General features: G+C 45.4%; 1 protein-coding gene across 2 annotated transcripts in view; it reads right to left on the bottom strand.

The window, feature by feature from the left end:
* The window catches only part of LOC137657809 (ribosomal RNA small subunit methyltransferase NEP1), a 102,096-nt gene that overhangs the window by 6,512 nt on the left and 72,253 nt on the right, over positions 1–23,331 (bottom strand). For both annotated transcript variants that reach the window (XM_068392334.1, XM_068392333.1), the window contains exons 4-5: positions 20,826–20,916; positions 15,838–16,046 (exon numbers count right to left, since the gene is read on the bottom strand). In XM_068392334.1, coding sequence (XP_068248435.1) covers positions 15,838–16,046; positions 20,826–20,916 — 300 coding nt within the window. The remainder of the gene's footprint in view (positions 1–15,837; positions 16,047–20,825; positions 20,917–23,331) is intronic.

Here is a 23,331-nt window from a genome sequence, read left to right as displayed (position 1 = left end):
CATTACACAGAAACGGATGTCTGGTTAACTGTGGGCGGGGTTTGAAACGTTCGTAAACGTAACGAAAAGTTGCCCACGCTGTTGCTATCGTTCTTTTAATGTCAGCGAACAATGTTTCTTCGGGACTAATTGTTTGAAACAATAACACTATAAGTATAAAATAAAAGTCTCAGAAGCCTATTGTGTAAAACGGCAAGCCGTTGTACCCAGGGTACAATGACGGGGGAGGCTGACTCCATCAAATGGTAGAACCCGACTTTAAGACAATAACCTCACGGTTTTGTCTTGGCTAGAGCGCATGCTCCGGGAAGACTTACGGCCTTCATGAAGTTTTAACAACACCCATTGAAGTTCTGTAAAACTTCTCAGGAACGAGTATCCTGAAAAGGGTGAAGTCTCACATGTGGGGGTTTGCTTCAAGAAGACCAGACATAATTGCCATTGACCGCTTACCCAAAGGAGTTGCCATCGAACGCTTTCTCACTAGTGAGAAAACTACCGTATAATTCAGGCAAGGCCTGCCAGGGGAAATGAACTGGAATGTAAAGAATTTTTTTCATTCCCCGCTAATTTCCGTCTGCTAACCAAACCACTCCAGGTGGGAAGGTGGAGGGAAGATGACGGTGATTCATTTATAAATGAAAGGATCGGTGCTGGCGAAACCAAACTAGCTAACATAGTAATCAGCTGAGAGTGTAGAGCGACGTATTAAGTCACACATTTGGAAGACCCATCCAGTTGGGGGGAAGTCGACCATAGAGTTTAAAAAAAAAATTCTCGATCACGCAAACCGAGAGATTCGGATGAGATCCTAGGGGTTCAGAATCTATTTGTGAGTTCCTTTCTCACGACTTTAAGGGATGTTGTGACGAGAACCCGCAGGAACTCTGTCGCTGATTCCTAATGTAATTTTCAGGAATTGTGTTACATGACCAGGACCCAAAGGAACAGTGTCATAGTTACCTGTAGAGAGTCAGAAACCCCTAGGCAGCAGGTATCCCTATGTCATAAGAGTAAAACTCTTGATGACGATGGGCGCGCGCGAACACTTCACAGAACGAAAGTTCAAAAACTCTCTGTCATGAGAGTAAAAGTTTTGTGCACGCGGGGACACTTCGCGCAACGAGACTTCAAAAAATTCTCTGTGTAAGAGTTGTTCGCGCACTTCACCTGATTGCGTGCGGCTAGTTGTTCGTGCGCGCCAATTTGGTCGTGAGTGCGCGCAGTGTTGGTCGCGTGCGCCAAATCGGTCGTGCATGCCAGATCGGCCGTGCGTGCCAATTTGGTCGTGCACGCCAATCCGGTCGTGAGCGCCAGATCGGCCGTGCGCGCATAAGGCTGGTCGTGCATGCCACATCGGCCGTTCGCGCACCAATTTGGTCGTGCGAGCCAAATCGGCCATGCGCGCGAGAGCTCTCAGTGTGGCGAGAGTACTCACTACTACGTTCATCCGAAGGTTCACGATAGCCTGTGTTGTGTGAGCGTGAACGATCAACACAACGAGAGTCCGCAAACTCTGTCATATAAGTATGACTATGATCCCGAGAACCCAAAGGTTCAGCGTGACCTGCTTTGTGAGACCCCGAAGGATCAGCGCAAACGAGAAACAGGAGTTTCTCTGTCACGAGACCCCGAAGGATCAGCGTAACGAGACACCGAAGTTTCCCTGTCACAAAACACCGAAGTGTCAGAGTGACTATAGTTACGAGAGCCCAAGGGTTCTGCGTAACTAATGTTACAAGACCCCGAAGGGTCAGCGTAACGAGGAACCGAGGTTCCTCTGTCACGAGACCCCAAAAGTTCAGCGTGATTGATGGTTCAAGTCCCCGAAGGCTCAACGTTACCATCGTTACGAGAGCCCGAAGGTTCAGCGTAACAGAAACCTGAAGGTTTTGAGCGGGTCATGAGAATCCGCAGGATCAACATGACGAGAGCCCGAAGGCTCACGATCACGCCAGCCCAAAGGGTGATCGTAACGAGACCCCGAAGGGTCAAGGAGAACCAGCAGGTTCAAAGATGACACCTCCGCAGGAGAGGTTTGTTCTCCCGAAGGAGAACATCACCTAAGATAAGGCTCTCGCTCCGCCCCTGAAGGAGAACCATAAGCATAACAGGGGACCGCCGATGCCCAGAGGCGGTCTTCTCTTGAGATCGAGAGACTCGTTCCCCAGAAGGGGTAAACTGCTTCGGAGAAAGCTCTGCCACCGCCCCTGGTGGATCAGCAAACTCCTACAAGTTATTTCTCGCAAACGAGAGGGAAGCTCTCCTAAAGGAGATCGCCTAAGACAAGCTTTCTCCCAGCTCTATGGGAATAAAGCGTAGGTGTAAAATATCTCTCTCGCAAACGAAGAAGTCCTCCCGAAGGAGTACATCGCCTAAGACAAGCTTTCTCCCAGCTCTATGGGGAAAAAAGCGTAGGCTTAACAATATCTCTCTCGCAAACGAGAGAGAAGTCCTCCCAAAGAAGGACATCACCTAAGACAAGCTTTCTCCCAGCTGTATGGGAAAAAAGCGTAAGCGTAATAATCTCTCTCGCGTGAACAAGAGAGAAGTCCTCCCGAAGGAGGACATCGTCTAAGGCAAGCTTTCTCTCAGCTCTATGGGAAAAAAGCGTAGGCGTAATAATCTCTCTCTCGCGAACGAGAGAGAAGTCCTCCAGCAGGAGGACATAACCTAAGTCATGCTTTCTCCCAGCTCTATAGGAAAAAAGTGTAGGCGGAAAAAATCTCTCTCTCTCGAGAGAGAGAGAGAAGTTCCCCTTGAAGGAGGAACATCAAGTTGAAGGTTGACAGTGAATGCTACCTCGTAACATGGGCAGCTCAAGAGCTACCACATGGAGCGCAGGATAACGAACAGTGCGGCCGTAGTCATCAGCCTTGTGTTCTACGTCGCTGCTACCTGTGAAAGGAAAGTTGTGATCAATTACAATTCATGCTCCGCTGCACAACACACACTTCGGGGAATAAGTCACCTTCCTTGTAAAATAAATCCTCGAAAGGGAGCTGAACTGTTATACACTTTAATTCAGTAATGAAACAAACACACGTCAGTGTTGAGAACCTACTGACCATCAGCGCAGGGTAGGGCGGCAATGACAACTCCCTTACGGCGGAGGCAGTCGGATACGTTGTCAACAGTAATTAAAGTTACAAGAATCTAACAACACAAACATATGTTTCCATTTACAGTATACATATATACACTCATATATATGTAAGATAAATGAACACACACAAAAGAGAAAAAATAAAAATGACAGAAAAACAATCAAGGCAAGTCTTTGCGGGAGAGAAAGGCAGCGTGTCCGTCCTCTACCGAGCCATAAAGTATAACAAATTTGGAAATAATTTGTATTTTTCCTAACATACAAACCTATTTATTAGGGTATTACTTTCGGCAACGCTGAAAACCAGCCAAGACAATTTTAGTCAGGGATAATTACCCCATCCGCTAGTTAGTGGGAGGGGGTTGGGGTAGACTAGCTACCCCACTCACTCACACCTGTCAGTTGAGTAACCACTTTTGCTTTCTGGCAGGACTTCTAGGGGGACAGGGTGGCGGGCCAATTTGTATAAATAGCTTCAGGTTTGTATGTTAGGAAAAATACAAATTATTTCCAAATTTGTTATTATTTCCAAATTTGTTATTATTTCCAAATTTGTTATTTGTTCCGACACAGATACAAACCTTCGCTATTTATTAGGGTGACTTACTCTTAGGGGGGAAGAAGTCCTTACCAACTGGCCTCGGTCATGACCAGGGGTCCTCTATTTTGATCTGTGATCGATAGTAGAGGGAACCCTACCCTCGCTAAAATCAAAGTAGTTATAAGATAACTCACTGATAGCAGCCTGCAAAAGCTTGTGTGAGAGAGACTCGAGGCTTGTCTTCACGTAGGAACTCGAGGATTCTAAGACATATCCAATACCCTCCCTCAAGAGGTATTGGTGACGTAACAAAGTATTCATTCATACCCAGGATGCACAAGGGAAATAATTCTTACCTGCAGAGGGGTGAGGTCAGCTATGCTTCGGTCTTGCGGAGCTATTTCCCCAGGGGGGGAGAAGGAGAAAGAAAGAAGTGAGCCAGACATTCTTTTCATTCACCCTAGACTAACCAGGGTAACCTCAGCCCTCAAACCTCTGCTACTTGTCCATCACGGAGCCTGAGGCATTAGATCACTTGTTGTGTGGCCACCACAGGACCAATGGAGAAGGTTTCCATGCTCCTGTGGGTTACATCTTTCAGGTAGTTGGCTGTGAAGGTTGTTTGACGCTTCCACACGCCCGCTTGCAATACCTGTGCCACAGAAAAATTTTTCTTGAACGCCAGAGACATTGCAATGCCTCTGACGTCATGAGCTCTGGGTCAGTTGGACAGAGGAGGATCTGGATATAGAGCGTATTCGATTACTTTCTTTATCCAGGAGGAAATCGTATTCCTCGTGACCCTCCTCTTGACGTACCCCGTGCTGACAAAAAGTGCTCGTACACGGGGGCGAGCTTTTGCTGCTCTTTTTAAGTAACACCTCAGACTCCTCATTGGACATAGTAACAGTTGGTCTGGATCTTCGGTTACAGAACGAAGATTCTCTATCCGAAATGGGCCGAACCTGGAGTCCGGCACACCCGGATTTTGAGTCTTAGCTACAAACTCAGGGACGAAGTTGAGGATTACTTCCCCCCATCTCCTAGAGGAGACATCAGCAGATAGACCATGAAGTTCGCTGACTCTCTCGGCCGAAGCCAAAGCGAGCAGGAACACCGTCTTCCACGTGAGGTGGCTATCTGAGGCCTGGCGTAGTGGTTCATAGGGGAAGCCCTTCAGAGACCTGAGGACCCGAACCACGTTCCAAGGGGGAGGTCTTAGCTCTGCCTGGGGGCAAGTAAGCTCGTAACTGCGTATGAGCAAAGAAAGTTCCAACGAGGAGGAAATATCGACTCCTTTCAGTCTAAAGGCGAGACTCAAGGCTGAGCGGTAGCCTTTGACTGCCGAGACCGAGAGAAGCTTTTCTTCCCGAAGGTATACAAGAAACTCCGCTATAGTTGGAACAGAGGCATCGAGGGGAGAGATACCCTTCCACGACACCAACCACAGAACACTGACCACTTCGCCTGGATCTCCTGAGGTGTCCAGCCATTCTTTTTGCAAAAGCCTCTCTGTGTGAGGAGGTGGTGGATAGTCTCCAGGCATGAAGTCGAAGCGAGGCTACGACTCTGTGAAAGATGTTGGCATGTGGTTGTTTGAGGAGGTAATGTTCTGGAGGAAGCTCCCTCAGGATCTCCGTGAGGAGATGCAGAAGGTCCAGGAACCATTCTGCGTGATGCCATACCGGAGCTATGAGGGTCATTTGCAAATTGTTGCTTGCTCAAACCTGGTTGAGGACTTTCCTCATCAGACAGAACGGGGGAAATGCAAAAGCGTCCAGGTTTATCCACCGTTGTTGAAAAGCATCTTGCCAAAGAGCTTGGGGATCCGGGACTGGGGAGCAGTACAACGGGAGCCTGAAATTCAGGGCCGTTGCGAACATATCCACGGTCGGGGAACCCCACAAAGTCAGGACTTTGTTGGCTATCAGAGGATTCAAAGACCACTCAGTGCCAACTATCTGAGTCGCTCTGCTCAGCTTGTCTGCTAGCACATTCCGCTTGCCCGGAATGAAGCGAGCTGATATAGAGTCACCGAGTTGTCTTCTGCCCATCTGAGTATCTCTACTGCAAGATGGCACAGCTGCTGCGAAAAGGTACCGCCCTGTTTGCTTAGATAAGCTACTACCGTGGTGTTGTCGCTCATCAGCACCACGGAGTGCTCCGCCAGGACCTGGTGGAACTCTTTGAGGGCAAGAAAGGCTGCCCTCATCTCTAAGAGATTTATGTGCTGGTACCTTTCTGATTCGGACCATTGGCCGGAGATGTAATGGTGCAGCACGTGAGCCCCCCACCCTTCTTTTGATGCATCCGAAAACAGCATCAATTCCAGGGGAGAGATGAGAAGATCGACCCTTTTGCAGAGGTTCGGCTCCGCCAGCCACTACCTGAGGTCCGACTGTTCCTCTAGCCCTATGCGGACTAGGTGATCCCGGGAATCGGAGTGCTGGTTCCACTGGGATTTTAGTCGTCACTGGAGGGATCTCATCCTGAGGCGACTGTTGGGGACCAGTCGGGTTAGGGAAGAGAGGTGACCGAGAAGGCGACGTCAATACTGCGCCGGGAGCTCTTCCCGACTGAGGAAGACCTGTGCTATCTCCCTCAGTCTTAGGGTGTCTAATCGCATGCCTAGGTATACCAGTTCTTGAGAGGGGAGCAGTTGAGACTTCTCGAGGTTTACCACGATCCCCAGATCCTGTCAAAACCTTAGAAGCTCTTCTCGGTGGCGGAGAAGGGCCATCTCCGAGTCTGCCAGAATCAGCCAGTCGCCCAAGTATCTTAGGAGACAGATGCAGACTCTGTGAGACCAAGATGATACTAGGGCGAATACTCTCGTGAATACCTGGGGTGTTGTGGAAAGACTGAAACACAGTACCCTGAACTGGTAATGCTTCCGATTGAACATGAATCTCAGATACTTCCTGGAAGACGGGTGAATTGGGATCTGGAAGTATGCGTCCTTCAGATCTAGAGTGCACATGAAGTCCTGGGGTCTTATCGCTTGTCTGACTGTGTCGGCCGTCTCCATCCTGAAAGGTGTCTGTTCGACAAACCTGTTCAGGGCCGAGAGGTCGATGACTGGTCTCTAGCCTCCAGACACCTTTTTCACAAGAAAGAGTCTACTGTAGAAGCCTGGGGACCCATCGAGGACCTCATGGAGAGCGTCCTTCTCCAACATGGACTGGACTTCTGCCCTGAGGGCAAACTCCTGTACGGATCCCTTCGCACAGGAGTTCAATGGAATCGGCACTCGAGTCAGTGGAGGGAGAGAGAGCGTGAATGGGATACGATACCCTGAACGAATCACCACGACCGTCCAGGGTTCGGCCCCGTGGTAAAGCCACCCCTGCCAACGGCTTTGCAGGCATCCCTCCACAGGTAGACAAATGGGAGGATTGCCTGTCTTATTGGGACTGGCCTCGGCTAGATCCCTTCTTACCCTTTCCTCCACAGAAGGACATTTTGCTGTGAAAGGCCTGCTTTGCACCCTTTTTACCCTGCTGTTTTGGGTCTCTAGCCCTTTTCGGCTGCGGGTTCTGCTGTGCTTTCCGCTGTGGCTGAGAGGGGTAAGGTCTAGCTGTTAAGACCTTTTGGATGAGGGAGCCCTGACTGGACTTCCTCCACCTCTCTGCCACCCGTTCAACATCCTCGGGATGGAACAAAGAATTGCCCTCGAAAGGAGCATTTCTCAGACTCGCTACTTCGGCCTGAGTGAGATGTCTACAGAGCTTGCCTATGACGGCATCTCTCCTCTTCAGGATAGTGTTGGCCCACAGGTTCACTACCTGATCAGAGAGGAACTCGATGGCCCGAGTGCCGGACAAAAGGAAAGTCTCCAAAGACTTCCTGGAGGACTCCCGAGACAGGTCTTTAGACCGCGTCAGTTGTCCTGAGGATCCTAACCAGAAATCCAACCACGAAGTAGCCTGCATGGTGTACTTCGCCACCTTTTCCTGGTTTAGGATTTCAGAGGCCGAGGAGACAGGAAGTCCCATAAGTTTCTCGAAGGGGGTCGCCTTCGAGAGTGCCTCTATAGAGTGGTTGAGAGGCAGCGTTGGAAGAGATTCTCCGAGGATCTCGTAGTACCTCCTCTGAAACACATACGGAGGAGGTAAGAGCTTGGAGGACAAGTTAGAGTGGAGAGAAGAGGTGGAACCAGATGCCTAGGACACAGCCTTCTGTTTGGCACTCTTCAACCCCTTTGACCAGGGCAAAGCTGCACTGGTCCTACGAGGTTTCTGAGTGCCATAGAACTGGTCAAGGACTGTTTCTTTTCCATCTAGAGGGGCTGCCAATGGATCTGGAAGTCCATTGATGGAACGGATGCAGGCTAGGACCTGCCAGAAGGCGTGTTCCGACTCCTTCCTCTCATCCTCTGTAAGCTTAGGGCTAGCGGCTGCTGGCAAAGCGTCGTCCTCGAGATCGCTCTGCCCTTCCATGTCCAAGCTCTCTTCCATAGGAGCCCGGCGTGGGTCGAAGTTGTCAACTGTATAGACTGGGGATAGGGAGACTACCGGGGAGGTGCTTGCTTCTGGCTGCCTGGGAGGCAGTGAGGAAGGAAGCCTGGCCGAGGATTTGGGGATGGTGAACAAATCCTTTGGTTCCCTCCTACGAGGCCGGAGATCCTCTGTCCCCAAAGGCCTAGAGGACTCCGTGGAATGTAAGTCCATTGCCATACGGGGTGAATCCCGTCCGGTCGCAGGTCGTGCCTCATTAGACACTAGCTCGACCGGTAAAGAAGGGAAGGAGTCTCCATAGTAAGTAACCCTATCCTTCTTGGGGGCTGAAGGACGAATCCTTTTCCTTTCCCCCTTTGGCCTGGCCTGTGGCGTCTTGAACTGCGAGGGGGCTACCCTGAGGTTCATGCCTAATCTCCTCCAGAGGTCTTTTGCAAGGGGATGATCGTCTCCCCTTGCCTGAGGGGCTCGCCTGTGCGAGAACTTCTGACCTCCTCCTAGGATCGGAGGGAGGAGAGGACCCCGGGAAAAGAGGAGGCGACAAGGGAATCCTAGGTGTATCACCTAAGGACTGGGAGCGGGGAACGTCTCCCTTCATGGCTTGGCGGATTACATTAAATAAGTTGCTAAGCCAAGGGGGGTCACGGGCTCCTGTGGAACTAGGGGGAAGGTCCTTAGGAAAGGACTGCTCCCTGGGTTTAGGAACCTGGGCAGGATTCCTAACCCTCTTGTCAGATGGAGGCTTCCCTACAGACAAGATAGGCACAGGCCTACCCTTAGGGATAGGATCTGGGCTCGGTCGCCGTAGTCTCTGTTGAGGCCCAAGGGGCTCGAAAGACTGATTGTGAGCGCCAAGATGGTCGTGCGCTCTCGCGCCGAACTGTTGGTAGGCAGAAGGGAGCTCGCGTGCGCGCCTCTCCAGATTGCGCGCACCTTTTTCGCGCTCCTGGAACACATGAGGTTGCTCGCGCACCTGGCGCGCATAAGGTTGCTCGCGCTCATGGCGCGCAGTGTGTTGTTTGCGCACATGGCGCGCAACAGGATGTTCGCGCGCATGGCGAGCAACAGGCTGTTCGTGCATATGGCGCGCCATAGGGTGAACCTGCGTGCTATGATCGCCATTTTGTTTGCGCGCGCCAAGTCGGTCGTGCGCGCCAATTTGGCCGTGCGCGCCAACATGGTCTTGCGCGCCAACTTGGTCGTGCGCGCGAGAGCTCTCAGGTTGTTGAGAGAACTCATTGCTACGCTCACCCGAAGGTTCACAATAGCTTGTGTTGTGTGAGCGCGAACTATCAACACAACGAGAGTTTAAAAACTCTGTCATAATAAGAATGACTCTGGTCACGAGAACCCGAAAGTTCAGCGTGAATTGTTGCGCGAACTCGAAGGAGCAACGCAACGAGAAACCGGAGTTTCTCTGTCACAAAACACCAAAGTGTTAGTGCGACTAGAGTTATGAGATCCCAAGGTTTCAGCGTACCTCAGGTTACGAGACCCTTCGTAACGAGGAATCGAGGTTCCTCTGTCACGAGAACCCGAAGGATCAGCGTGACGGACGGTAAGAGAACCCGGAGGTTTAACGTTACCGTTGTTACGAGTGCCCGAGGGTTCAGCGTAACAGAAACCCAAAGGTTTCAAGTCGCAAGAGCCTGAAGGTTCAGCGCGACGGAGACCCGAAAGACTCCTTCTGTCATGAGAACCACGGGATCCACATGACTAGAGTCCGGAGACTCATGATCACGCCAGCCCGAAGGGTGATCGTCACGAGACCCCGAAGGGTCAACGTGAGGAGAACCAGCAGGTTCAAAAAGACGTCTCCTCACAACCCGAGGAGGAGAACGCCGGGGGTGGAGAGGGGTTACCCACCCCTCCACTCTACGAACCTCCGGAGAGGAACGTACAACAGACTCCGCCCGAGGGGGAGACTGATTAAGATCGACAGATAAATCCTCCGCAGGGGAGGAAAGTTCACCCGAAGGAGAACTACGCTTATAACAAGGTTCTCTTTCTGCCCCTGGAGGAGAACCTAAAGCTTAAGGAGATTGCCGATGCACAGAGGCAACCTTTTCTCCCGAACGAGAGATATGTTCCCCCGAAGGGGAAGCCCGCCTTGGAGAGAGCCCTGCCACCGCCCCTGGTGGGTTAGCTAACTCCTCAGCGTCGGAACCAGACCCAAGGTCTGGCAAGGAACAGGCGCTCCCTGGGGGAAGAGAAGGAGCTGGCTCACTATGGAAGCCGTCATCCTCGTCTATCCCCCAGATTTGACCTGGAGTCACAAACCCTGCACTACTGCTCGACCGTACCCCGGAAGGGCCTGGTCGAGGATTAGGTTCGGGCAGAGATTTGGGCGTAAAGGAAGCAGAAGCCCGCGATTTCTTCGATTTCGAAGAAGACCCCGAAGGCAAAGGTTCGCATTTAGACTTCTTCTTCTTCTTACGCGCAAACCTCTCCCGCTGGGAGGCAGGCCACTCCCTATATCCGGAATAGGTGTTATCCCGCGAACATTGAGTTCCCCGGCAAGCCGGGCATAAAGGATGTGGGTCTGTCTCCAAGGACAACATGAAGGTGCCGCAGTGGCGGCCCTTAATCCCAGGACATGTCTGTATAGCGGGACAATAACCATACACACACCGACACACACAAATGAAAAAGAAAAAGTAATAAAGTCAAGGCAGTTTGTTAACGGGAGAGAGAGACGGCACGTCTACGCTCTACCGAGCCAAAAGTAAAAGTGGTTACTCAACCGACAGGTGTGAGTGAGCGGGGTAGCTAGTCTACCCCAACCCCCTCCCGCTAACTAGCTGATGGGGTAATTATCCCTCACTAAAATTGTCTTGGCTGGTTTTCAGCGTTGCCGAAAGTAATACCCTAATAAATAGCGAAGGTTTGTATCTGTGTCGGAACAAAAAGTGGTTACTCAGCCGAGAGGTGTGAGTGAGCGGGGTAGCCAGTCTCCCCCACCCCCCACCCGCTAACTAGCGGATGGGGTAGTTATCCCTCACTAAAATTATCATGGCTCGTCTTTCAGCTACACCGAAAGTATACACTATAAATAGCGGAGAGTTTGTATCTACGTCGGAACAATTGTATTTTCCCTTTGTTTTATATAAACAGCATATTTTTTTATCTCAGTTTTCTGTTATTTTTCGCAAGTTACCAAGAGATTCATTTAACAATTGTAGGAGAATTGGTAATATTCCTCCATTACGTAAAAGAGTTTATGGTAGCTCAAACCCTGCTGATTACAGCTCAATTTTTATAGCTTCCATAATTTGGGTTTTGCCAAGATCTTGAAGCATGTTATACCCTTCTCACAAATTCCAATAGAGTACAAAAACACAACGATTATACTTCGGAAGTTTATGTAATTAGCCTTGAATTTAGTGGTGTCTCTGACATTGTTAATCATGAGGCCCTTGTTCTTGAACTTGAAATGATGAGAGTAAGTGGCACTTTTCTCAGCATCATTATTGATTTTATATGGTAACTACAGGGGAATTAAACTAACAGAGCATGATTTGAAAGTTTTAAAGAGGGGGTACTAGATAAGAGACAGAGAATGTTTAGATTGAGAAACAGCAGTATGGATTCACAAGAGAAGTTGGTTTGAATGGTAGAGATGATATACAAAAGAACAAGAACAAAAGTAATAATAGCTATTGGAGAAAGAGAAACATTTGAAGTTAGTGTAGGATTTCACCAGTGGTCAGCATTAAGCCTGTTTTTATTTGTGTTGGTCTTGGATGTGATAAGTGAAGAGATCAGAAACTATAAGCACATGATTTGGTGATTACTGCTGAAAATGAGGAAGAATTATAGAGTAGGGTGGTGGAGTGGCAAGAGACTTTGGAAAGGGGTGGCTTAACGGTATATGTGGATAAGACTGAAGTTATATTAAGCAGTAAGGAAGGTAGGGACAGGATAGCCATACGTGAAAGTTGAGGTGCAATTATAAAACAGTTAGAAGAATTTAGATACAGTACTTGGGATCTAATATAAATCAGGAGAGAGAATGTGAGGCTGGGAGGCAGGCCACTCCCTACATCCGGAATAGGTGTTATCCCGCGAACATTGAGTTCCCCGGCAAGCCGGGCATAAAGGATGTGGGTCTGTCTCCAAGGACAACATGAAGGTGCCGCAGTGGCGGCCCTTAATCCCAGGACATGTCTGTATAGCGGGACAATAACCATACACACACCGACACACACAAATGAAAAAGAAAAAGTAATAAAGTCAAGGCAGTTTGTTAACGGGAGAGAGAGACGGCACGTCTACGCTCTACCGAGCCAAAAGTAAAAGTGGTTACTCAACCGACAGGTGTGAGTGAGCGGGGTAGCTAGTCTACCCCAACCCCCTCCCGCTAACTAGCTGATGGGGTAATTATCCCTCACTAAAATTGTCTTGGCTGGTTTTCAGCGTTGCCGAAAGTAATACCCTAATAAATAGCGAAGGTTTGTATCTGTGTCGGAACAAAAAGTGGTTACTCAGCCGAGAGGTGTGAGTGAGCGGGGTAGCCAGTCTCCCCCAACCCCCACCCGCTAACTAGCGGATGGGGTAGTTATCCCTCACTAAAATTATCATGGCTCGTCTTTCAGCTACACCGAAAGTATACACTATAAATAGCGGAGAGTTTGTATCTACGTCGGAACAATTGTATTTTCCCTTTGTTTTATATAAACAGCATATTTTTTTATCTCAGTTTTCTGTTATTTTTCGCAAGTTACCAAGAGATTCATTTAACAATTGTAGGAGAATTGGTAATATTCCTCCATTAGGTAAAAGAGTTTATGGTAGCTCAAACCCTGCTGATTACAGCTCAATTTTTATAGCTTCCATAATTTGGGTTTTGCCAAGATCTTGAAGCATGTTATACCCTTCTCACAAATTCCAATAGAGTACAAAAACACAACGATTATACTTCGGAAGTTTATGTAATTAGCCTTGAATTTAGTGGTGTCTCTGACATTGTTAATCATGAGGCCCTTGTTCTTGAACTTGAAATGATGAGAGTAAGTGGCACTTTTCTCAGCATCATTATTGATTTTATATGGTAACTACAGGGGAATTAAACTAACAGAGCATGATTTGAAAGTTTTAAAGAGGGGGTACTAGATAAGAGACAGAGAATGTTTAGATTGAGAAACAGCAGTATGGATTCACAAGAGAAGTTGGTTTGAATGGTAGAGATGATATACAAAAGAACAAGAACAAAAGTAATAATAGCTATTGGAGAAAGAGAAACATTTGAAGTTAGTGTAGGATTTCACCAGTGGTCAGCATTAAGCCTGTTTTTATTTGTGTTGGTCTTGGATGTGATAAGTGAAGAGATCAGAAACTATAAGCACATGATTTGGTGATTACTGCTGAAAATGAGGAAGAATTATAGAGTAGGGTGGTGGAGTGGCAAGAGACTTTGGAAAGGGGTGGCTTAACGGTATATGTGGATAAGACTGAAGTTATATTAAGCAGTAAGGAAGGTAGGGACAGGATAGCCATACGTGAAAGTTGAGGTGCAATTATAAAACAGTTAGAAGAATTTAGATACAGTACTTGGGATCTAATATAAATCAGGAGAGAGAATGTGAGGCTGGGAGGCAGGCCACTCCCTACATCCGGAATAGGTGTTATCCCGCGAACATTGAGTTCCCCGGCAAGCCGGGCATAAAGGATGTGGGTCTGTCTCCAAGGACAACATGAAGGTGCCGCAGTGGCGGCCCTTAATCCCAGGACATGTCTGTATAGCGGGACAATAACCACACACACCGACACACACAAATGAAAAAGAAAAAGTAATAAAGTCAAGCCAAAAGTAAAAGTGGTTACTCAACCGACAGGTGTGAGTGAGCGGGGTAGCTAGTCTACCCCAACCCCCTCCCGCTAACTAGCTGATGTGGTAATTATCCCTCACTAAAATTGTCTTGGCTGGTTTTCAGCGTTGCCGAAAGTAATACCCTAATAAATAGCGAAGGTTTGTATCTGTGTCGGAACAAAAAGTGGTTACTCAGCCGAGAGGTGTGAGTGAGCGGGGTAGCCAGTCTCCCCCAACCCCCACCCGCTAACTAGCGGATGGGGTAGTTATCCCTCACTAAAATTATCATGGCTCGTCTTTCAGCTACACCGAAAGTATACACTATAAATAGCGGAGAGTTTGTATCTACGTCGGAACAATTGTATTTTCCCTTTGTTTTATATAAACAGCATATTTTTTTATCTCAGTTTTCTGTTATTTTTCGCAAGTTACCAAGAGATTCATTTAACAATTGTAGGAGAATTGGTAATATTCCTCCATTAGGTAAAAGAGTTTATGGTAGCTCAAACCCTGCTGATTACAGCTCAATTTTTATAGCTTCCATAATTTGGGTTTTGCCAAGATCTTGAAGCATGTTATACCCTTCTCACAAATTCCAATAGAGTACAAAAACACAACGATTATACTTCGGAAGTTTATGTAATTAGCCTTGAATTTAGTGGTGTCTCTGACATTGTTAATCATGAGGCCCTTGTTCTTGAACTTGAAATGATGAGAGTAAGTGGCACTTTTCTCAGCATCATTATTGATTTTATATGGTAACTACAGGGGAATTAAACTAACAGAGCATGATTTGAAAGTTTTAAAGAGGGGGTACTAGATAAGAGACAGAGAATGTTTAGATTGAGAAACAGCAGTATGGATTCACAAGAGAAGTTGGTTTGAATGGTAGAGATGATATACAAAAGAACAAGAACAAAAGTAATAATAGCTATTGGAGAAAGAGAAACATTTGAAGTTACTGTAGGATTTCACCAGTGGTCAGCATTAAGCCTGTTTTTATTTGTGTTGGTCTTGGATGTGATAAGTGAAGAGATCAGAAACTATAAGCACATGATTTGGTGATTACTGCTGAAAATGAGGAAGAATTATAGAGTAGGGTGGTGGAGTGGCAAGAGACTTTGGAAAGGGGTGGCTTAACGGTATATGTGGATAAGACTGAAGTTATATTAAGCAGTAAGGAAGGTAGGGACAGGATAGCCATACGTGAAAGTTGAGGTGCAATTATAAAACAGTTAGAAGAATTTAGATACAGTACTTGGGATCTAATATAAATCAGGAGAGAGAATGTGAGGCTGAAGTTGGGAATAGGATATAATCAGCATGGGGAAAGTGGGAAGAGTGATAGGTGATAAGAAAATGCCAATCAAGGTAAAAGTCAAGAGCTATAGCATAGTAAGATCAGTGTTAGCGTACGGATCAGACACTTTGTCTTCAAGACAAAAAGAGGAACCAAACCTTGAAAGAACAGAAATGAGAATACTGAGGTGGATTGTGGGAATATCACAGTTTGAAAGATCGGAAAATTATGAAATATAAAGAATGACAGGTGTAGTAAAGATTACAGAGATGAAAAGTGTGTCACGACCGAGATGGTGTGGGCACGTGTTAAGGATGGATGGTAGGGGAGGGAGTGAGGAGGGTTGGGAGAGACCTGTCAGGGTGAGAAGATCAAGAGGGAGGCAGAGAATTAGATGGTGAGATAAGGTGAAGGATGTAATGGAGAGAAGTTAGGTGGAAGAGGATGTCTTTGATAGAAAGCATTGGAGAGGGAGTATCAAGCAACCAACCCCTTAATGTAGGGATAACAGTGGGAAAGAAGTATAGGCAGTTTATGGTGCTTCAAAGGGGGTATTTGGACCACTAGAAGTAAAAACAAAAGCATTATAAAAATTATGATAAGTAATAACATTTTTCAGCTTACCTTTCCATGAGCCATAGCTCCAATAACAATAACAATAGGCTCATCGGTAGGTACCAGTTCACGAGGATTAACCAATTCAGTGGAAGAATAAGATGTTCCAATCTTTCGACATCCAACAGGAAGATGATCCATTATGGGGTTTCTAATAGCTTTTAAAAGCTTGAGGTTTCCATCACTTGCACGGACATTCATTTTATGGAGAAGCTGAACTGAAATACATATAAATGCTGTAGCATATATTACATTACAAAACATGTTTCTCAGCTATGTAATGATCCATACACAGAATAGTGAAATTACAATTTTTTTTAAATAATTTGTATTTTTCCTAACTATACTTCACCAAACCCTTTGATAGGAGTATGCAATTAACATAGCTGAAAATTGGCTATTATAATTTATAATGAGGTGTCATGGAAGCCAGCACACTGAGTAACCACTTTAACCTTCACCTAGTATGTTCAGAGTGGTTGAGGCAGGAAGAGAAACTTAAAGGACTCAAGTTAGTATATTTAAGAAAAATCATATGATTTTTAAAATTTACGTGTCCTGGAGTGCTGCAGTGAGCAGTAAACGGACAATTTTCCACTGAGGATTGTAACAAATATGTCGATTGTTGGAAAACCCCACAAAGTCAAGAGCTTTGTCACTGCTTTGGGATGTAAAGACCATTCTGACCCAACTATATGACCCTTCCAACTCAATGTGCCTATAATGACATTCCTTTTCCCATGAATGAATCGGGGTGAGAGGATTACTGGACTGTGGATTACCCACTCGTGTGCTGCCGCCAATTGTTCTACACCAATGCAACCGAGTGAAACTATGAGAACCTGGAAATGCTGAGGAACCAGATAGGCTGACCCTAGCACATTGCCGTGAAGAGTTTAATCCTTTTGTGACCACTGAACTGATGTGAGTTGGCCCATGAGATGGGGCCCCTACCTTTTCTTCAACGCATCTGTAAACAGAAGGAAATCTGGAGGAGACAACCCTACAGGAGAGACCTGAAATAGGTTCTCCTTGTCTAGCCACCAAAGTAGATGAGTCTGGTGTCTTGCTCTATTGGTACTAGGGTTTGGGAAGGGTCTGTGGTTTGCGACCAGTGCCTTTTTAGACACCAATGTACCGATCTTTGATGAAGCATACCGTGAAGGACCAGCTTCTCTAAGGATATAAAAAAAACCCTAAAAGTTGTTGCCATTGTATAGCTGATAGCTGAGACTGCTGAAGGAAAGGCTGCGCTACCTTTTTAATAGGGTTTACCTTGTCCTTGGATAGAAAAACCTTTCTTGCCATTATATCAGTATTCACTTGCCATATTGTGGGTTTTAAATTGCTGTATATGTTTTCAAACTTGCTTATTTTCAGCTAAAACGGGCAAACCTGCGAGATACGAGAAAGTGTAGATTCTGATAGAAACAGCTAGTACCTTGTCTGTACTCACGTGAGATCTTATACAGCACGGTATTGGCTGACAGGTACAGTAGGAGTCATCTTAATTTGTTGGACAGGAAGTTGTGGAATGATCTTCCTAATTGGGTAGTTGAATCGGTAGAACTTCAAAGTTCAAACTTGCAACAAATGTTTTTATGTTGAACAGTCTTTTAATAGTTTATACTATATAAAATATCAGTTTTGTTGTTGTTACTGTTTTTAAAATATTTCATTAATTGTTAATTATTTCTCATATCGTTTATTCATCATATGTCAACAGACTTCATTTGATAAATCAACCCTAATATAGTAAGGTAGTAGTAGGCAGTAGGTAGGCCAATGCACCAGGCACCGGTGAGATATCACAGCTTGAGAGTCATTGGGTCCTTTGACTGGCCATACAGTACTACACTGGATCCCTCTCTCTGGTTACGGCTCAGTTTCCCTTTGCCTACGCACACTGTACATCGAATAGTCTGGCCTATTCTTTCCACATTCTCCTATGTCCTCATACACTTAACAACATTGAGATTACCTAACAATTATTCTTCACAGAAGAGGTTAATTAATGCACTGTAATTGTTCAGTTGCTTTCCTCTTGTTAAGGGTAGAAGAGACTCTTTAGCTATGGTAAGTAGCTCTCCTAGGAGATCACTCCAAAATCAAACCTTTGTTCTCTAGTCTTGGGTAGTGCTATAGCCTCTGTACCACAGTCTTCCACTGTCTTGGGTTAGGGCTCTCTTGCCTGAGGGTACACTTGGACACACTATTCTATCTTATTTTTCTTCCTATTGTTATTTTGAAGTTCTTATAGTTTATATATGAAAAACTTATTTTAATGTTGTTATTGTCCTTAAACTTCTCTTTTAGTTTATTTCCTTTTCTCACTGGGCTATTTTACCTGTTGGAGTACTTGGGATTATAGCATCCTGCTTTTCCAACTAGGGTTGTAGCTTAGCAAGTAATAATAATAATAATAATAATAATAATAATAATAATAAAATGCAAATTATCACAAACTAGCCATGAAACCATATTAAACATTCCAAAGTTAGACAAACAGAAACTGGCATGAAAAGCATAAACTTTTCAAAATGAGTAAGCCCTCCTCTTATTAGATGGTTAGGAGGTCTGGCCTCTTTACTAGGGCATCCTTTATGACTATATTGCAGTTCCTTGACATATGTATTGCCTTTCCCTCTATGATTAGCAATAAATTAATGAACAAGAGTTTGAACTTCAAGTACTGTATTAACATACATACATACATACATACATTATATATATATATATATATATATATATATATATATATATATATATATATATATATATATATATATATATATATATATATATATACATACATACATATACTGTACCATGGCATTTCCCCCCAATTTTGGGGGGTAGCCGACATCAACAAATGAAACAAAAACAAAAAAGGGGACCTCTACTCTCTACGTTCCTCCCAGCCTAACAAGGGACTCAACTGAGTTCAGCTGGTACTGCTAGGGTGCCACAGCCCACCCTCCCCCGTTATCCACCACAGAGGAAGCTTCATAATGCTGAATCCCCTACTGCTGCTACCTCCGCGGTCATCTAAGGCATCGGAGGAAGCAGCAGGGCCTACCGGAACTGCATCACAATCGCTCGCCATTCATTCCTATTTCTAGCACGCTCTTTTGCCTCTCTCACATCTATCCTCCTATCACCCAGAGCTTCCTTCACTACATCCATCCACCCAAACCTTGGCCTTCCTCTTGTACTTCTCCCATCAACTCATACATTCATCACCTTCTTTAGCAGACAGCCATTTTCCATTCTCTCAACATGGCCAAACCACCTTAACACCATCATATCCACTCTAGCTGCTAACTCATTTCTTACACCCGTTCTCACTCGCACCACTTCGTTCCTAACCCTATTTACTCGAGATACACCAGCCATACTCCTTAGACACTTCATCTCAAACACATTCAATTTCTGTTTCTCCATCACTTTCATTCCCCACAACTCCGATCCATACATCACAGTTGGTACAATCACTTTCTCATATAGAGCTCTCTTAACATTCATGCCCATCCCTCTATTTTTTACTACTCCCTTAACTGCCCCCAACACTTTGCAACCTTCATTCACTCTCTCACATACATCTGCTTCCACTCCACCCATTTGCTGCAACAACAGACCCCAAGTACTTAAACTGATCCACCTCCTCAAGTAACTCTCCATTCAACATAACATTCAACCTTGCACCACCTTCCCTTCTCGTACATCTCATAACCTTACTCTTACCCACATTAACTCTCAACTTCCTTCTCTCACACACACTTCCAAATTCTGTCACTAATCGGCCAAGCTTCTCTTCTGTGTCTGCAACCAGTACAGTATCATCCGCAAACAACAACTGATTTACCTCCCATTCATGGTCATTCTCGTCTACCAGTTTTAATCCTCGTCCAAGCACTCGAGCATTCACCTCTGTCACCACTCCATCAACATACAAGTTAAACAACCACGGCAACATCACACATCCCTGTCTCAGCCCCACTCTCACCGGAAACCAATCACTCACTTCATTTCCTATCCTAACACATGCTTTACTACTTCTGTAGAAACTTTTCACTGCTTGCAACAACCTTCTACCAACTCCATATAACCTCATCACATTCCACATTGCTTCCCTATCAACTCTATCATACTCTTTCTCCAGATCCATAAACGCAACATACACCTCCTTACCTTTTGCTAAATATTTCTCGCATATCTGCCTTACTGTAAAAATCTGATTCATACAACCCCTACCTCTTCTAAAACCACCATGTACTTCTAAGATTGCATTCTCTGTTTTATCCTTGATCCTATTAATCATTACTCTACCATACACTTTTCCAACTACGTTTAACAAACTAATACCTCTTGAATTACAACACTCATGCACATCTCCCTTACCCTTATATAGTGGTACAATACATGCACAAACCCAATCTACTGGTACCATTGACAACACAAAACACATATTAACCAATCTCACCAACCATTCAAGTACAGTCACACCCCCTTCCTTCAACATCTCAGCTCTCACACCATCCATACCAGACGCTTTTCCTACTCTCGTTTCATCTAGTGCTCTCCTCACTTCATCTATTGTAATCTCTCTCTCATTATCATCTCCCATCACTGGCACCTCAACACCTGCAACAGCAATTATATCTGCCTCCCTATTATCCTCAACATTCAGTATATATATATACTATAGGTAACATACATAAAACTATCTCCAAAGAGATGTGAGGCTTTGCAATAAGGTGAACACACTTGTTAAGAAAACCTAGATAAAAAACCAACAACAACTTCAACCATCTCTTTCAGTAACTTAGATTAAGCAACTTTTTATAATCTTCCTTGATGAATATATCCCATCCAATGAATAGGTTATACACCTAAATTCAAATAAAAAACTAAGGAAAGGAGTTCGCCTTACATAGCAACATGATACTTATCAATATATAGGCTCCGCATTACTTTCTGGACCAATAGCTACTTACCCATTAATCCTGCAAATCTTTTGAAAGTCCTTGGAATTCTACACTGGGGATGTACTTCAATCAGAACATTCTTTTCAGTATGAATATATACCTGCAACAACAAACATTGACTTATAATTGCAACAGGGTATTATCAATGAAGAACAAACTTTAAACTATAGCAAATATGGATAAACTAAATTTCTATAAAATTAATTGTTTCACTTACTCTTTCTAATTACAGTGTACATACTGCCATACGTATTACACACTTCTGTGAATTTTAAATATATACTATTTTAAAAGTAAATTAAATTTTTCTAGCTATGCAGATCAAAGTCATTCAGAATAGAGATATGTCTTTAACCATGCGGGAATGGCCATTAAATCGTTAACAAGGTAGTGTAATTCATAATGACAACTGGCACAAGGCGGATGCAATGCTCATTTGCAAGTTGCAGAAAAGCCACTTCTGTCCTTAGGCCTAAGACTATGAGGGGATGATCAAGGTGCAAAACTTAAATTAAGGACTCAGGTTTATATAGCTAGGAAAAATATAAATTACCTTAAAGTGTGCTATTTGTTCCTGTGCATATACAAACCTCTTACCTTTTGAAATAAGAAAATTCACTCATTAGTGGCAGAAACTCCCCTAGAGCCAAATTGTTAGGTTCTTTGCTTTCCTGGACATGTCATCCCTCATAATACCGTACGGGAGCGAGGAAGGGAACTACGACAACCTCTCAACAGCTAATCATTGGGATGTAGAACCTTTAAGTGCCTTGGCCAGTACTGGCTTAAAAGGAAGCTAGTAATAGAACACAGAAAACTGATTTCCATGAAAAGATAATGTTGGCAATGTCAAATCAGGGACATTAAGAGAAATGTTCGGCAAGAAACTGATCCATCCTTCCCCCTGGACAGAAGGATTGAAGAGTTGCTTCTTGGCAGACGTAGCCTGCACGAAAGGTGCATTAGAATTCAGGCCAGTGTGTAAAGGTTGCAGTAGCTGCATCCCCTTGACAGGGGAGAAGGAAAGAAGTAGAAGTGTCATATTTATGCCAAATGTATTGCCTTAAGATATGATGCATCCTATGGCCCTTGAGAGAGCTGGGAGTGTTACACAAAAATGGCCACCCACCTCGACATCCAAGAAAAGTAATCCTATGGCTGGTGGGCAACATCCTTAAGGTACAGAGAGGTAAAGGTGGTTTAAATCTTTGCAGACTGGAAGGTTAGAAAGGGCTAGGTTTGCACGTTCTTCTTTGTGATGGTAAAGGTATGCAATAACCAGTCACATCTGCAAGCAGGCAGTCTCACAAAGACAAACAGATGTGTTTGGATACTTCCTTCTTGTACCAGTTCTGGCTAATGAGAAGGCTGGAACACTTGAGCATGAGATATAGAGTCCTTCCTAAGGATTGAGAAGGTCTTGAACTGGTATTTGAGACCAAATGGTACTGGGTCTTCGTCATATAGTCTGAAATGAGGATGGCGACAGAACCCCCCTGCCTCAAAAGTTTTATATGATGAAGAGCCTGAACCATTCCTCCTCTTTGACCGATGCCAAGAACAGAGAGTCTTGAGAGAAAGACCCCTATGATACCCTCCTCTGGTTAGAAGTAGAAGTACATGCCAGCGTCCTTTAAACGAGGACCATCACACTCCAGGACATAAATCCTAGGATAAGCAAGACTGCTCAAAGCTCCCTTCGAGAACGGACCTTGTACCAGAGGGGAATGATCCTAACTCTATAGAGGACCTTCTTCAACATAGACAAGTGAGGAAGTTCCATGACCTGCAGAAAAATACGTTGGCATAGACTCTTCCTACGATCCACGTCTCTCAGGATCTACCTAAGAGCTAGAAGAACAGCACACCACTCGATTTGGACCACCCTAGTGTGTCACACAAAAGGGAAGAAGGAGATAGATTAGCTTCCACTCTACCAGGACAATGCAGTTACTGGACCATTGAGGAAACCATCAGCTGCTGCTGGCATGTCCTCAACTGCCATATGGGCTCATAGTCTCGCTGACAGAGTCCAGGGGAAATGGTTGCAGGCGAGGTCCGTTATTCCCTCCTGAAAGAGGATGGCGGCTTTCTACCATTACCTGGCCTGCGATACTATGGAAAGGTGAGTGTGTGCCTGCTCACCTGCAACCGGTGCCATGAAGCTGTCACACCAGACCCATGCTCCAATTGAAATCGGTATGTGTGTGAGCTCCGTTACTTTTTCCTGACGAGGGAACGCAGCTATCTAAGGGCAAGGATGTTAGTCACATTTACAGCAGAAATGGGGAAGGTGTGTAAAACTTCTGACCTTTGCCTGGCCCACAGAGTTAGTTTTGGACTCACAACCATTTGACCAGCCTAGAAGGTAACAGCTGCAGGAGGAGATCAGATAATCCCTGGGGAAGAGGGACAGCAGCTTCCTAAGGGACAGGGCATTCCTCCTATGCCACAACAGGATGTTGAAGGTAGGAGCAATGCTCACCTTCTCCTGGCCAACACAAATCCATCTGAC

Source organism: Palaemon carinicauda, chromosome 18 (genome assembly GCF_036898095.1).
Source record: "Palaemon carinicauda isolate YSFRI2023 chromosome 18, ASM3689809v2, whole genome shotgun sequence".
Lineage (NCBI taxonomy): Eukaryota > Metazoa > Arthropoda > Malacostraca > Decapoda > Palaemonidae > Palaemon > Palaemon carinicauda.
The sequence above is the reverse complement of the archived record's forward strand: the minus strand, read 5'-3'. Positions and strand labels throughout refer to the sequence as shown.